Source organism: Struthio camelus, chromosome 1 (genome assembly GCF_040807025.1).
Source record: "Struthio camelus isolate bStrCam1 chromosome 1, bStrCam1.hap1, whole genome shotgun sequence".
Lineage (NCBI taxonomy): Eukaryota > Metazoa > Chordata > Aves > Struthioniformes > Struthionidae > Struthio > Struthio camelus.
The window spans coordinates 207,737,913-207,754,789 of record NC_090942.1 but is presented as its reverse complement, the minus strand read 5'-3'; the positions used below and the strand labels follow the sequence as shown (position 1 = coordinate 207,754,789).

At 40.1% G+C, this 16,877-nt stretch overlaps 1 protein-coding gene across 7 annotated transcripts in view; it reads right to left on the bottom strand.

The window, feature by feature from the left end:
• The window catches only part of PDGFD (platelet derived growth factor D), a 149,961-nt gene that overhangs the window by 93,807 nt on the left and 39,277 nt on the right, over positions 1-16,877 (bottom strand). The window contains exons 1-2 of one of the 7 annotated variants that reach the window (XM_068930367.1): positions 9,195-9,379; positions 9,036-9,115 (exon numbers count right to left, since the gene is read on the bottom strand). The exons of the other annotated variants lie outside the window; for them this stretch is intronic. Of the exons in view, the coding sequence (XP_068786468.1) occupies positions 9,036-9,115; positions 9,195-9,249 (135 nt within the window). The 5' untranslated portion in view covers positions 9,250-9,379. Of the gene's footprint in view, positions 1-9,035; positions 9,116-9,194; positions 9,380-16,877 lie in introns of those variants that run through there. 7 annotated transcript variants of the gene reach the window in all.

The window sequence follows — 16,877 nt, the reverse complement described above, 5'->3', positions numbered from 1 at the left end:
CCACACAGCATTTATTACTGTGTACAAAATGCAACAGCCTTTAGCTTCAACCACAGTGAATGCAGACGGCATCTGCCACAGACCCACTCTGCAGCAATGGCTTCTTTATGTATTTATTTTAATCTCCTCTTGAATGCTATGATATCTATGGACTGCTGTAATCCTAATTAATCCTAATCAATGATTAATAATCAGAAAGCATCACAGAGCCCACACAGAGTACTAGAGCAGTTTTGAACCACTAAATGGATAATATAACAAAATAGCGTTACAAAATTATTCGCTATCCTTTCTTAAATAAAAATTGCTAAGATATAAGGTATAATGAAAGGTGTACAGCTTGCCATTGCTTTTCAGCGTTTAGAAATTTCTCCCTTGTGTTTGGGGCAACCGTAGTACTTATGGGATGTTCATAAGCATCAAAGTAACACTTCAGCTCCTTCAGATATCGTAACATTTTGATGTGACACCGGTAAGAATGTTTTTGACTTAACAGGATATTTTTATGCATGTCACTAACTTCTCCCTTAATACGTTTTCACATCATTGTTTATTTTTTCTTTTTATTCATACCATAATTTTTGATGCGCTAAGGCAACGTTAGGAGATCACTATTCAAAATGCATTCCTTGATGGGAAGACAAAAAGTTGGCAGAAGAAGAGGCTGTTGTGCCAATTCTTTTTCTGGCATACATGAAGAGGAGTACAAAACAAATATTCAGAACACTTCCCAAAAGATTATGGGAAATGCTTGCAACACTTCTGGGAAGTATATGGCACTGTCCAGTCCTTGTTTCAGAGCTCACGCTTCTGAAGTTGCTTTCTTAAGAGTTACTTCCACTCCCCCCTTTTACGTTTCACGTCTTGTTTCACCTTGAAACATAATTCAGCATCACTCCCACCCTGCAAAGCTTTACGTAATCTTAGAATTAAATTCTTAGAATTTAATGTGTTACCAGCACGAGCATCTGTGTACCACAACACGCATTTGGCAAAATATAAAACATGTCCCTGACACAAACTTTGCAGCTCATGTCACTATGACCTTCGGCCAAATATTAATAAGGTCAGGAAGTATCATCTTTGCTAAGTTCAATATGTATGGAGCATTCTTCTTAAAAATATCCTCAGCTGTAACCTTGTCTGGCATAATTTTATACTCAGTATTATTTCCATAATGCTCTGGAATCTGACTGTGAATAAGGTTATTACAAAAATGGAACAGGCTATATTTGTTTCCTTAATTTTCCTTAAGACAAATAATTGCATATAATAGAAAAGAAATAGATGGGCAATCATGGTAAACAGAAGCAGATATGGACTCTTTTAAACTGTTGCTGACTCTGGTCACTAGAGCACCACTTAACTGAAAAAAACAACATCTCAGTATTCTACGAGCTACAGGATTTTATGAAACCAGATGTAGTGATATGAATTATGCTAATATTAACATGCAATGCCAATGTATTACATCATAGACAGAATATTTTCATGACTACTGAAACAGTACAGGACTAATTTGCAAAACAGTCCAAGCGTCCACATACGCAGCTATGAGCCTAGCAAGATTTTCTGGGTCATGCAGGTGCCTACTTGGACTTCTAAACGCCTTTTAAAACCATCTGAAATACTAGAGGGCTCCTGCATGGTTAATTTGCAACAGCTATTTTGAAGTAATGTGAAAGACCTCTCAGCATCTCTGTCACAGCTCATTCATAAAAACAGGCTTCAGGCTATTTTAACATCTTCTTTTGTTTCAGAGCAGCTCTTAAAATATTCAGAATAATCAGTGTGTTTACTCTTCAGCTGTACGTGTGTGTGATATATGGAATCTCAGTGACTTTCTTTCTTTTTCATAGTTCTGTAGGGAAAAAAAAATGGCTTAGTTTCTTCTTCAAAAGTTTGCAGGTCAGTAATACACACTATGAAATGCAGCCTCAAGTGTGAGAGGAATTAATGAACTTTCTGAGCAATTAGTTTTGAAAGGTCACGGAGATCTAGCGGGCTTCCAGAGAAACAGAGAAAGAAAAATGTGGTCTCTGCCTTTGACATAATAAAGAGAACAATTACCAGCAAGGCTAAGCAACATAATATAGGCCCTTTCGCTGACCCTGAGGGTCAATACATGGACCAGAGAAGCCCTGCAGCGTGGAAGAAGAGACTGCTGCACTATATATCGGACAGCCTGATATTCTGGCCTCAGAGTTCCCCATTGGCTTTATGAGGCCAGCAGAGGCCCACTACCAAGAGGAAACATTAGAACTGGAAAATTTCCGGTGGAATTAGGTGGCCTAAATCTAGGCTTCGATAACAAGCCTTCCCCATGTCTGCCGTGCACAACTCTGCCAGCCGCAGCACAAAGCCTACCATGTTCATAACTCCATTCCTAGGCTATCGCCTCCCGCACAGCTGGGACCAGTGTCCTCAGCAGCTCTGCTATCTTCCTGTGAAAACCGCTGCCTCACGACTGGCCTGAGGACCACCCGTGCGCGTGGAACATGCGGAGGTAGGAGTAATGTAATGCATCTTCCTCAGCAACAGCATCCCATCCCCTTCCCCTTAGCTGCTTGCTTACATGTATGCTGCTCTCTGATTATGCCAGTGCAAATCTTTTGCGGGACTATATGGATTGTGACATGAAAGAATAGCAGCTTTCTGTATGACAATTGCTTTCAGGAAAAACAACAAAGAACCTGAAAGTTCATTCACAGTGTAGAAAATCATGTCCAAGGGGATAATTTCTCCTCAAGTGAAGGGCTCCACATGACATGATTCTTTTTTTTTTTTTTAATCCAACTAGTCCTTTACAAAGAAAGGCTACTCATAATATGTCTGCTCTAAAGAATGCATATCCTAAATTCTAAAGAATCTTACTTTAGCTGTTGATGAAATCTGGAAAGTCCACATGCTAGACATAACAGGCAATACTGCTGCTTATAAATCTGATTCTGGATTTTATGAGCACTCGCTGAAGTCACGGTGATGAGGTTGCTACTTCATAACTGAATAATGCAGTTTTATGGCTTGTAAATTCACGGCTGAATGGTTTGACGTAAACTCCCACAAAACAGAAGGAGACAGAATGCTTGTAGAGGAAGATAGCTATGGAAATCTGCAATCCTCACTGCCCAAAGGCGATTCTACTGTCTCTTACAGGCTGAGTCTGCAGCTTTAGAAGGCCCTAGAGTTTTATAAAATATTTCATGGTGCATGACAAAAATGGTGAAATATGTTTTGCCTCTGTTTTCTGCATTAGTTTCAGAGTAGGAGAGCATACAGAGGTTGTGCTGACCATGTTTATAAGTTACAGCTCACCAAGTAACATTTTGTTTTCCAGAATTACTTCAATAGACCTGAAGTAGCTGCAGGTCAGATCTGTGCCTCTGGAATTTCTTGGGTTGCAAAGAGGCTCTATTCCACAGAGTTCATGTTCATAATAGCAGACAAGAGTCCTGGAAAAAATACTAGCAGAGCAACTGAAATAATTTCTATAAGTTCTCAATCTTTATTGAGAAAGAGAAGGGAGAGAGAGAGAATTGGTGTAGCAATGCACGAAAGTGGAGGAGAATTCACAGCGAAACACAGCAAGGAAGACTATAAAGTAACAAAAATTAAACTGCATTTCTATGCTACATGCTAACCCCCAGGGTATTTCAGGGCATACATATTCTCAGATATTGTGCCTAGACGTGAATCTGGAGAAAGCTATTTCTGTCAATTAAAGGCAGATTTTTCTGTCACCAGTGCTGAAGTGGCCATTTTATTTCCTGCCAAACTACACATTCCTTTGAAAAGGTTTCTTTTTTTATTATGGTGATTCTAAAGTATTTACAGCTGTCTAACAAAACAGATGTGGGACTGCAGATGTGGAGCAAAGTTCACTGGATCAGCTCTGAAAGGACTGCAAGACAATATGCTATTCTGGAATCCTGAGTCAGTGCACAAATAGTAACAGCTTTAATGCGGGCCTGGCTCTTCCCTCCCAACTGCAAGAGCTGCTAGCAAATCCAGGCACTGGTTGGATTATATTTGCTTGCTCCTAGAATGCATCAGCTGCATGCACACTGTTGTGATGCTCAGAATTTTAATGCTACCATTATCACAAGAAGAAATGAACACTGTGATTTCTATCATGATGATGTACGCTTCTCCCCCCCTCCCCCGCCCCCACCATAATTTTCTGCACCTTTTTAATTTCCAGCAGTTAAACTGAATACCTACAAAATGAAGAAAAGCAGTCTTCCTTTTCCGTTTTCCATTATCTTCTTGGGTATGTGCCATATATTATTCAGAATACTTACTCACTGTGTAATCAGAGTACTTATTCACAGTCAACACTTCAGTCACTAGAGCTCAAGGGAACATATTTGAACTATCTTTAAATTAGCTATCTCAGTATTGATAGCAGTGCAGCTATCACAACACAGCACAGCACAGCACAGCATGCTGACAACTGCATCAGCTGAAAGTTACTGCAGGTATTTCTAGGAGAGCTGCAGTCTCAGCAGTGATTGCACTGTAGGGATTTTTGCATATTGTAAATCTCACCAGTTCAGAAATGAAGATGAGAGGATAACGAAATAGAGAAAGAGGAAGGAAGGTAAAATCCCAACATGAATCAACTGAAGGAAGAAAACAAACACTAGACTCACCTCCTTCATCTCTTTGGTTATTAAGATTACTCAGGTTATCAAGATTATCCAGGTTATTAAGTAGCAGCATTTACCTAGCAGCCACATAAGAAAATCTTTATGGCCCAGATCGATTCATATGGAAGTCGCAGGCAAAAAAATATCAAAATGAATAGGATGAGGCTATCAGCTACAGAGAGTTCCCAAGGCTTAGAACTGCATATAATTGCTGTGACAGACACTAGGAAGTTTGGAAGGCCACTACTTTGGCCAAATCATAGGACTCCAAAAAAAGCTAAATTTGCAGTTGTGTAATGGACTGTTACACAATGTTTGCTAAAGTTTTCTCATGAGAAAGAAAGAAAGCGTACACTTAATTCTGGGTGAGGAAGGGGTATAGTAACGGTCAACAGGGCGGACAGGGTGAAGTCGTTAGCTATGATGTACAAGCTAAGCTTACCATTTCTCCTTTTTCTTCAGATAGGACGTTTTCAAGTAATTGGCAATGAGAAATGGCCAGTGTTTGCAAAGTCACTGTAGGCATCACGTACGCTTGGGAAAGAAGATCAACAAACGGACAACACAACCTACAAAACAAACTTTATGGTCTTATTGGTCAGCCTCGGTTTACTTAAACCATTACCTGGGCAGCCCAATGTTCTGGATCACAGAACTTGATGGAAGGGAGTATAAACAGATAGATGAGCAGTCAATTCCTCCTCCCAGTGTTCTGAGATTTATGAACTATATACATACAGCTCAAAGAAACATTCCTGCTGACACATTTTCAACATTTCATGTATTTAATCTTCATTTTCACCACAACTGTTTGCTTAGTCAGATAATTTATATGATCAATACACTTCGAAGCCATGAACTACAAGATTACATCACGAAAGATCTGGAAGACTTGAACAATAATGATGCTAAAAAAACCTGTTCAAATTATATCCTAAAACTTGCATAAACCTAAGGTACACTGAATCCTCTTCTCTCATTCCAGTGGATTACTGCATGTTAGAGGTCTTGACTACCCAAGGAGAGATACAAATAAAAATGAGCCCAAAAGCCAAAGTCTATCAAAAAAGATTTAGTTTACAAAAGAAATAATGCTATAAATACACAAGAAAAGCATTCCTGGCAAGTACTCACCAGAGGCAGTGCTACAGATGTAGAAAAAGATACTAAAGATGAATGTTGGAGCTCAATTTTCTAAGACATATCAGATTTTCTAGTCTCTGCACAGCCTCTAGAGAGAGAGTGAATTTGATCATGGAAAAGGATGGTACTCAAAAGCTTAGATTGTCATAAAATTGCTCTTGGGGAAGAAGATGATGTTGAATAACCCAAAGATATAGCGCTATGGGCTGCACAGCTTCTTATCAATAAAGAATTTACTTACCTGAACGTACCCAGGGGCAAATACCGTGCCTGCTCACCAAGGCTAACTAGCTGAGCTCCATGGGTTCAGCTAGATGCAGAAAAAGGCAGAATTAGGTTACTTAGTGTAACCTATCATTTATGAGCCATGTCAATAGCCCCCCTTTTCATAAAGGAAATGTATGGAAATAGCTAAATAGGCTGTTACTGGTTAACTACTTATATAAAATTATCCTTCCCTTTTGGAGAAATTAGTCTTTTTAAAGCTAATGCAGCATATTCATGGGTGACTATCTATGTCCTCAGAGAACAGTAACATTAGAAATAATTATGAGCCATTTTAATTAATTAAAGCTGTTTTTCCACCCACTTAAGTTTTTAATCTATTGCTGCGCTAGCCAACTGAGAATTGACACACTGACAGTAAGGAACTGATTATATCACCACTGGCATTTTCTGAAGAAGCTAAGAGTCAAACACTGACTTGTCCTTGAGAAAGAACGCAGCTCTAGGAAAGAAAGTGGAACTAAACCTGGTAAAAGCAACATCAGATGCAAGATTTGAGGCATTTCTGTATTAATGTGTTTTGCCAAAGCCAAACTGCAGGGAGGCATATGCCTGCACTGGTAGCGGTAACAGGTCAGAATGAGACCAATGTGACAACCACAAACAAATGTCAACAGGATCAATCTAACCTCTCTGCAACATGAGGAAACAAAAATATTGATTTCATTACGTCCTTAATTTTGGCATTTCTTTAAAAAGGCTTTTCAGATAGCACTGCGCTTCCATGCTTTATATTCAAAGCCCCACTGTCTCCCAATGACCATCCAGGAACAGAATTCCTAAAAATACCAATCTGTTGAAAACTTTGGCTAGGAATAACTATATTGTGGCTCTGTTATTGTAGGTGATGTTGCAAAGGATTATAAGATAATACTGACTGGATCAGATAAGAAGCATTCCTGCAATGTCACCTACAATGTCCTATGTCACAATATAAACCCATATGGACCAAGATTTGCAGGGAACGGTGATTTCTAGGTAACCAACTGGAGAAAAAGAAGCTTGAAATGTGGAACAAATATGTACATTGTTTACTAAGCCTTCTTTAAAGCTTTAGGTCTCAAAAATGGAGGCATGAGAGATTACAAGACCCTTTTAAAAGTCCTGCTATTCCAACCTATGCACTGTCATGTAGCTGCCTGCCAAAACAGGCTTTCATTCAGGAGAGAAAAAAGTGAATGTAATAAATAAAGGCTACCAATAGCTCAAGAAAGCTCAACCCATTTCAAAGGTAAGTTTTAAAACTCCCATTCTTGGGGGTTTTCCAGTTGTGTCCAGTTCTGATGGACTTGATACTGCTCTGCTGGACCTGATAATCGGAAACAAGGAAGAACTAAACCAGTAAGGGATGTGAACGTCGGGGCAGCCTTGGCTGCAGCAACCACAAGTTGGTGGCATTCAGGATCCTGAGAGGAAGGAGCAAGGCAAATAGGACCGGAACCCTGGACTTCAGGAGAGCAGACTTTGGCCTGTTCAGGGACCTGCTTAGAAGAATCCCATGAGATAGGGTGGTAGAAGAAAGAGGAGTCCAGCAAAAGGAAGATGAGGGAAAATGTGGGCCTGCTGATGAATGGGAGCAGGGAGCTGGTCACAAAGGACACAGGAAAGGCAGAGGTACTGAATGCCCTCTTTGCCTCAGTCTTCACCAGTAAGATTGGCCTTCAGCAATCCCAGGCACCTGAGATCTAGTGGGAAAGTCTGGAACAAGGAAGACTTAACCTCAACGGAGGTTAAGGGAACACTTAAACATACTGGACATACACAAGCCCATGGAACTTGATGGGATGTACACGTGAATACTGAGCGAGCTGGCCAATGTCATTCCAAGGCCACTCTTAATTATCTTTGACATGATGATCAGGAGAGGTTCCGGGGCACTGGAAGAAAGTAAATGTCACTTCAGTCTTCAGAAAGGGCAAGAAGGAGGATCTGGGAAACTACAGGCCCAACAGCCTCACCTCAGTCCCTGGGACGCTCATGGAACAACTCATCCTGTGTACTATTTCTAGACACATGAAGGACAGGAAGGTGACTGGGAGTAGTCAGTACAGATTTACAAAGAGGAAATTATGCTTAACCATTTTCTAGGAAGAGATGACTAGTTGAGTGGATGAGGAGAGATGTCGTTTATCCCGACTTTAGCAAGGCTTTCAACATTTGTCTCCCGTAACATGAGGATGGGATAGACAAACTGACAAAGTACAAACTAGATAAGTGGTCAGTGAGGTTGACTGAAAACTATCTATCTGAACTGCCAGACTCAAAGGGTTGTGATCAGCAGCACAAAGTCTAGCTGGAGGCCAGTCATCAGTGGTGTACCCAAGGGGCCAAAAGTGGGGCCAGTACTGTTTAATATCTTCATTAACGACCTAAGTGGTGAGACAAAGCGCACCCTCAGCAAGTATGCAGCTGATATAAAACTGGGAGGAGTGGCTCATACATCAAATGGTTGTGCCATCATTCAGAGGGACCTCAAAAGGCTGGAGAAATAGGCCAACATGAACCTCATGAAGTTGAACAAAGGGAAATGTCATACCCTACACCTGGGGAGGAATAATCCCATGCACCAGGACAGGCTGGGTGCCAACCGACTGGAGATCACCTTTGCAGAAAAGGCCCTGTGGACAACAAGCTCACCACGGCCCAGCAAAGTGCACTCATGGCAAAGAAGGTCAACAGTACCCTGGGTGGCATTAGGAAGAGCAACGCTGGCAGGATGAGGGAGGTGATCCTTCCCTTCTACTCAGCACAGGTGAGGTCACATCTGGAGTGCCATGTCCAGTGCTGCACTCCCCACTAGAAGACAAACATGGACACATTGGAACAAGTCCAGTGAAGGGCCACAAAGGTGACTAAGGGCTTGGAGAGTCTCTCATTAAAGGGGAAGCAGAGAAAGCTGGGACTGTTCAGCCTGGAGAAGAAAAGGCTCAGGGGGATCTTATTACTGTGTATAAATACCTGATGGGGGGAGCAAAGAAGATGGAGCCACGCTCTTCTCAGTGGTATCCAGTGAAAGGACAAGAGGCAATGAGTGCAACCTGGAACACAGTAAATTCTATTTAAACAGAAGAAAAAAACTTTTTACTTTGAGGGTAGTGAAATATGGGAAATGGTTACCCAGAGAGGTTGAGGAGTCTCCATCCTTGGAGATAGTCAAAACCTGACTGGACATGGTCTCGGGCAACCTGCTCTAGCTGACCCTGCTTTGAGCAGGGGATTGGACTAGATGATCTCCAGATGTGCCTTCCAACTCCAGCTGTTCTGTGATTCTGAATTTTCTAGTATCCTGATACCTTTTCCTCCTAGAAGTATGAAAACACATGACTTTCCAGTAGCAGAACAGCAAAAAAACGTATATGCAAGCAGTCAATAGAGCAGCAGATGCCTTCATAGGCATGCGTTACTGTGTATTTAAAATTGGATGGAAGTTGTACCAGAATCTCTGTTCTTTGGCCAACAGAGAGAATTGACCCAGGCCTCTACACAGCAAAAAAGCAGTTACCTCTTATGCAATAATTTTCAATTAAAGGAAAAGAAGAAAAGAGTGATACGCGTACAGCATGTATCAGGAACGCTGCAAAGCAAAAAGCCAGTGAGCAAACCGCATCTGTACTCCTGCTATATCACTTTACACTATTCAGAACTGGAATGTGCTAGAACAGCATGGCCCAACTGGCAGCCTGTGGGTAAAATCCTGCACTGTCATTCAGCCTGCTATCTTTTCCTTGGGGAGCACAAGAACGGCTGTCTGAGCAGCCAAATGCCTCCTCCAGTGCTGGCTCACAGAGCTATGGGCCATGCTGGCGGTCTCTGAGCGAGTGGGTGTGAGTAGGCTGCTGTTTCCAGGGGGAGAGAAGGAGTAATCTGTTGTTGCTGGAGGACTGAGATACCTACTTAAGTAGGGAAATAGTGGGAGTAGGCTGCCATTGCCCTGGGACGCGGCAGTGGGGAGAGCAGCTGCTTGTGTAGGGAGGGTGAAGATAGTCCAATGCTGTTAGAAGAGCAGATGGTATTTAAGGTGGAGGGATGGGAAATTGAAGGAAGCCCTCCACGGGATACCACAGAATGAATCCAGCTGCCAGGTCACTCCATGCAAGTGCATATCCATGAGCTTTTCCTGAACAGCACCAGTGACCAAAAGCCTTGCTCCTAACATCAGTCCTACTCTCTATAATTCAACACCTGCTCCTTCTGGGTTTCAGCATGCAGCCTCTCTGTTCAGGCGTGATGCACAGATCCTCTGACGTACGCACAGGTGAAACCACTACTTCAGTGCAATCATGCATTAAGGGAGACTGCACAGATGGAGCTACAAACCTGGCAAGCCTCTTCATGCATTATTTCCAAATCTGCATGTTCCTTTGCTACATACTCCCTTCTTTGAACACATGGTATTGCTTAAGCACCACCAATATTTGAACTAAATCTTACAAGTAGGAAGAAGAGGCATTAACTTGGTGTCTGCCAAAAAATTTTTAGTAACTTTTACTGGCAGTCTCCTGTCATCCCAAGTTCATTTTTACAGGATATTTTTATTTTAAAATGCATATTTTTAAAAGCGTGTTATCTATGCAAAATTATGACATGCACAACACACAGAAGAGACACAATGTCGGAATTTATATTAAAATGCAGTTTGTAACTTGAATGACCCAAAAGAAATGTGCTGAAAACTCATAATCAGAGGAAAATGTATCTGAGGCACAGAATCTACGGACTCACTGTACTATAATAGTACACACATACAGAAACTACTGTGCAAGACTCACAGCTTCTAAAAAGCATAGTACTCTGGCTGAATTCATAATATAATTTCAAAGACGGGCAAATAACAGATCCTAAATCCAGCTTGCTTATACAATAGGCTCACAAACCTAATTCCCTGCTGCGTCTGAAGTGAGCTGCCCATCTGCTCTTCTCAACTGGAGATAAATTTCCGTGAAGATAAAAAGCCGCTTGAAAGCCTTTGAGGGACAACAACTTAAAAAAATAGAGACGAAGACAAGCTGTAACAGAAACTCACCTCAAAAATTGTATATTTCTGATAATAAACCAAAAGGCCTGCTTGAGATGTAAATATCCTCTCTAGCTAGTGGCCGCATATTAACACCACTAATCTCCCGGGATCTACAGCTGCAGTGAATATTTTCTACCCTGCAGAGAAATTATACATCTCTAACAGCTGCAAGATGCTAGACAGAGGGAGAATTAATGCCACACGCTAAAGATGTTGAGCACTTTGTGGCTATCGGTCTTGTTTCACGGGACAAACAGAATGACAGAAAGGGTGAAGTGGCCTCAGCTGTCAGAAAAGGGAGAGTCTACTCAGAAGGTGTCTGAAAACAGCTGCGAAACCTCCCCACACTTTTTATCCCAAGATAAGCCAGTAATAAAATAATACTAAAACAAGTAACTACCCATATTTAGTATAGACTTTCCTTCCAGTGACCCCTGCAGTACTGTACAATGATGGGAAAGTGTCACCATATTCATTTTACATGTGGGGAACTGACAGCAAATTAATGACAATGATGCAAATGAAATCCAAAGTTGTACTCCTGGCTCCGTTGCAATCAAATGAAGTCTTACCACTAACCTCATGAGATAAATTTCACTCAGATCTTCTGACTGCTCTGCATTCTTCTCCGCATTCCTTTCTGCCTTCCTTCACATGAATCTGCTTTTGGTTTTTTAGGTATGGGAAGAGCCACTTTGTGTGACTGCTCTCAGCAATGCCTGTCTCTTTGTTACAAACATGGCCACTATGTGCCAGGGAAACAAGGATAAATTCTAGAGTTTGGAGTTCAGGGGTTCTAAGGTGGATACAGAGAAAGCTGGGCACTGTGAGAAACTGAGAGAAGAAAATAAACTGGAATTTAAAACAATAGTCTGCAAAAATTGATTAACTGCATTTGTTTGTATTTAAACTGACAATGCAAGTTTTCTCCATGATATCCTCCTAACACACTATCTCCCAGATCCATTGGGATCAGTTCCAGGACCACAAAGTTAATTCAGTGCCAATAATTACTCAGGTCTAGGCCTCTAAGGTGAGGCAGCCAATAAACATGGTAACATCAATGTGACTCTATGCCTTGAGCATGACGAAGCACCACTCCTTTTATCTTCAATCTTATAAAATATTTATTACTTTTTTTTCTATCCTACCACTAAATTCTAGTGGAAGTCCTCTCTCACGACCGTCTCTTTGACCTTGTCTTTGACCCCTCTCAAAATCCACTCATGGCTTTCTGTTCCCTGAATCCATCACACTAAGATTCAGTCTTTAGATTTCCTTATAACTTAAACCAAGTCACAGCGCAACTAAGCAAGCCCTTTTGCCTTCTTCAGCTTTGTGGGTCCTTCGGCCTGCCCAGTGGCACTTTGATCTTTCCTCTAGTCATTACACTGTTTTAACAAAAATTTATTTGGGCAAAATGTTCATAGAAAGGCAATGCAGCTTTTGCTTTAATAAGGCCTTTGCAAAAAGACCCGTATTTGGCTTACTGAGGTTATACACCTCAGTAGGAGAGCAGTTCATGAATTAAGGCAAGGCCCAAAGACACTAAATGTGATATACCATTAATAAGGTAACTCTTGAATTAGTTCCACTGACCTCTCTTGTCACCATAATCATCCAGCACCAGTTCTCTCCTTACTCTAAACATAAAAAAGCCCACAAAAGCCCAAACCAAAATAAAACTACAGGTCAGACACTGCTCCGCTCTGTAGCTGCCCGGTGCTGAGGCACGGTCATGATTAATCTCCACTGGGAAAAGGAACAACATTCACCACCACCTCTCATCAAGGACAGAGGAGTGGGGCAACGTAGTTTGGCTGATGCAAGAACGCACATATGATGATGGCTCGCTCTGGTCAGCCTGGATTCAATATTATACACCAACACAGTGTGCACGCTACTGGCTGTTTAAAAGCCACAATAAAGAGACAAGATGCACTTCAGTGACGGATGGCTGCTAAACAAGCTCATGCATAAAATTAGGAGCAATGTGTACAGCTGTAATTTCCACTGTCTCGTACAACAGAAAGGAGGACGATTATTATAGCAGCAATTGCTAATGCTGCTATATCAAAAGGTCAACTTGCAATTTCATTACCTCCACCCCTCAACACATAACACACTTAACAAAAGACAAAATCATTCACATTTCAAGAGCTTATAACTCCTCCATTCATGTCATGTAGTATACAAATCAGCCCAGAAGCACTCACCTGCCACAGTAAAACTAGAAGGTCTGTTTGTGGATATATTTGAAGTTGAGGAAGCCTACTAAAACCTGCGTATATTTTCATGTCAGCTTGTTTCACACACTCCAACAAAACAGCTTTTACTTTTTTTATAGTGAATTTTTGCACCCTGTTAACCTTCTCTCTATTTTATCAGAAACGTTAAGTTCAGCAACATTATTCTACAGTGCAGGAACCGAAGACTGGGCTTGTGACTGGGGACTGATTCTTTTCTTTTATTCTTTCAGACTGGTCTGTCTGAGTAGAACAGCAGAATGTAACAATTATTCTTTTAGGATTAGAAACGTATGCTGTTAGCAGCATTAAAAGGTGAATCACCCTATCGAAATACAGATTTTAAACTGGTATCGGATCTTTTAACATTGTGACAGCTGCTTCTTCTGAAATAAAAGCAATGATATCTATTAGTTTCAATACTTTTTTTAAAATTGCTAAGTGTTTTGTGATTGCATTCGGATAACACTGAATTATTTTCTTTCATATAAAAATTTCACCTTTTAAAAATATCATCAATGAGGAAATGATATAGTAGTTCAATATAATGCTCAACTACGATTGAGCCCACAAGACTACAAGTGAAATTTTGGTGATGAACACTGCAATACTGAACATTATATGAGACTGCAGAACAAAATGGGGGAATCTGCAGTGCATTAAAAGCAATTACCAACTAAACTAAGATCAATGACATGACAAACTACAAACACCGGAATGCTTTTGCTTGCTTGAACTGTTTCATCGTCTCTCAAGCTTCAAATAAAAGCCTAACTTAGAGTTTCTGAATTTCATGACCTTCTACTATAATTTGCTTAGTTCACACTAAAACCTTGCAAATCAAAGTATCAGTCAAATTACTTTCTGATGGCATAAAACTAGTCTGAACCTGTCACCGTGCATTCCATTAAACAGTAATAATACGCCATAGGTCTTGCACTGAGATTCTCTCAACCTGAAATGTACATTTACTCTTGACACAGTATGTTTTTTTTAAATATAATTGCTGGATAGGACTGTCATTATATAAAAATACAGGAAAATAAATCTTAACCTTCTCTTTAGATGATCTGATATCAAGCAAAGTATTGAGGCCTGGTAAAAAGCCAAATTGCAGTGGCATTAGCAGATATTTGGGCAGACAAAAAGGAGGAATAGGTCAGAAATTATTTACTTCATCTGAGGCTCCCTACAAACCAAACTGGATGACATTTGCTATTAATGCAATCCTAATAAACTTACTGCTGATGAGGTTTTCTAAATGACTGGGTAAAGGCTGGACCACGGTCTGAGAATCTTCGCTCAGCCTGCCTTTGTCTCAGCATTGCCCCACATTCCCACCAATGATGACACATATCATCCTGCTCCAGGAGAGAAAAAACATGTAAGTGAGCTTCATGTGAAGGGCTTCTTTGGATTTTCAGGGTTGGGGGGAGGGAACACCTTCACAAAAAGTTGATCTATACAAAATCCTTTTTAGTAAATTAGAAATAAGGAAAAAGAAAAAAAATCCTTACCAGGAGATTCTACTGACTCCAAGCTACTAGCTGTACAACCCAGACAGAGTCAAATTCAAAGGACAAAATGTCAAAGGACAGAATCTTACCATCTCCCAGTCCAGTACAAAGCTAAATAGCAAGTTATGTATTTAATGACTTTTCCAATGCTGTCTGTGCAAGAGCATACTCCATAAAAGAAAAAAAAAAAAAAAAAAGAACTGAACAGGAATATTCAGAATTTAAATTTCAGTCCCAGTAGATCAAAACAGTTTATAAGGCAACATATCCATGGTATTTTGTGGCCAGCATTACCATAGTACATTAAAATTGTTAACACATATCTTCAAAAGCTGCTGTAAGTCAAGGGAGTATTATTGCAAGAGAAGATGCAGGTCTGTGTTAAAAAAAAGGATGTTACTGCATCATAAGGCATAGCGTTGTATAATGAGAGAAGAAAATCCCCCAGCAGTCCACAAAATCAATACCTGCTATTATTAACATTGTACAGAGGAGAACTGAGATACAGAAAGATTTTATGATTGCTAAGGATCCCAGTCGAAGTTGTAGGAACAACAGGGGTTTTACACGTTCTTTCCCAAGTTAGCAGCCATCAGATTCTTATCTTCATCTCTTCTTGTTCAGACCTAATACTTAGTGCCTTCAAACCTCCTCTGAGCTTTATTTGCCATCTATGCAGGATCTACAGCAAGCTACTATTACAAAACTCATACAGGTCAGATTCCCTCCTATTTATCAGTTTAACATGAAAAAGAAGAATCCACATCAGAAATTCAAGACTCCTGATGTTTTTGGTGAGGAAGGAGAAGGAATTCACAGGCAATTAATACAGAACCATATTTTGATTTCCAGAGTATGTCTGGCATCTTTTGACATATTAATACTAAATTTACAAGAGAAAAATAAGGCCTCACTTTAGTTACAGGCATCTGCCCAAATACTGAATGGGATGGGTGCTTTGTTACAAATGCCCTAACGCCAAAAGCTAGCTCATTTTTTAAAATTATGTGCATATTTGAATAGCATGGTTATATACTAAGGTTAAAAAAAGAAAAATATATTGTGGTTGAAGGCAGGCATGTGTTTGAGAATGTAAAACAGACCACTCTCTTGCAGAGAAGCTGGCAGTCTCAGTTATAAGCAAGTCAGTCCCACTATAACATAATGCAGATATTTCAAATATTTCCAACATTTGGATTTTTTTGCACAAACACAACGCCTTTGAAAATCCATTATAACAGCCAGATATCTGAGTTCTAGCACACATTTTTACACATGGCAACAAAATTTCAGACTCTGACAGCAGATTCAATTTTTACTACCCTATGTCTACTACAGCTCTGCTTTCAAAAAAAGACCAGTGTACACTTACAATTTATAACTTTTCTTTTTCTCCTGATAAAAACAAGTTAGTTTTTTTTTCTAATACATGGTAAATATTAATCTTTTTATGAAATATCATGTAAATAAATTGCTTTCTAAAACTGTAAATTCCACAAATTAGGTACTAAGTATCTGGGATTTTGCTTCAGAATAACAATTTTGCACTGTAGGTGTAATTTCTTCTTGAGCACAGCTAGCCATTAAAGTAATACTAACTTTTATTACAAAAACAGTAAGGCACTTATGAACATTTCCTTATGCAAAACAGGGACAAATAATCCTGCAGCAAACAAAACCTCAGTCATGGTGTTAACATTGCTCCTTATCCCACTATCAACAAACTAAATTACACATAAAACCCTTTAAATACTAAATTCCTTAAACAATGTAAATCTTACCAATGTTAAAAAAAGGAAGGAAACTAAGTATGTTTGACCTTAGTTCACTTAGCACTTGATGAAATCACAAGGAATCTTGGTCATCTATCTGTGGAACCAGCAGCACCACAACGTTACAGTGCTTTATTTTCTTTCAGTGCAAGGAAGTGTCTAAATCATCAACTAAAACATCCATACAACCACATTCTCACACCTCTTGTTAGGCACAGAGCTTTATTCTTTCCATTTTATGGATGAAG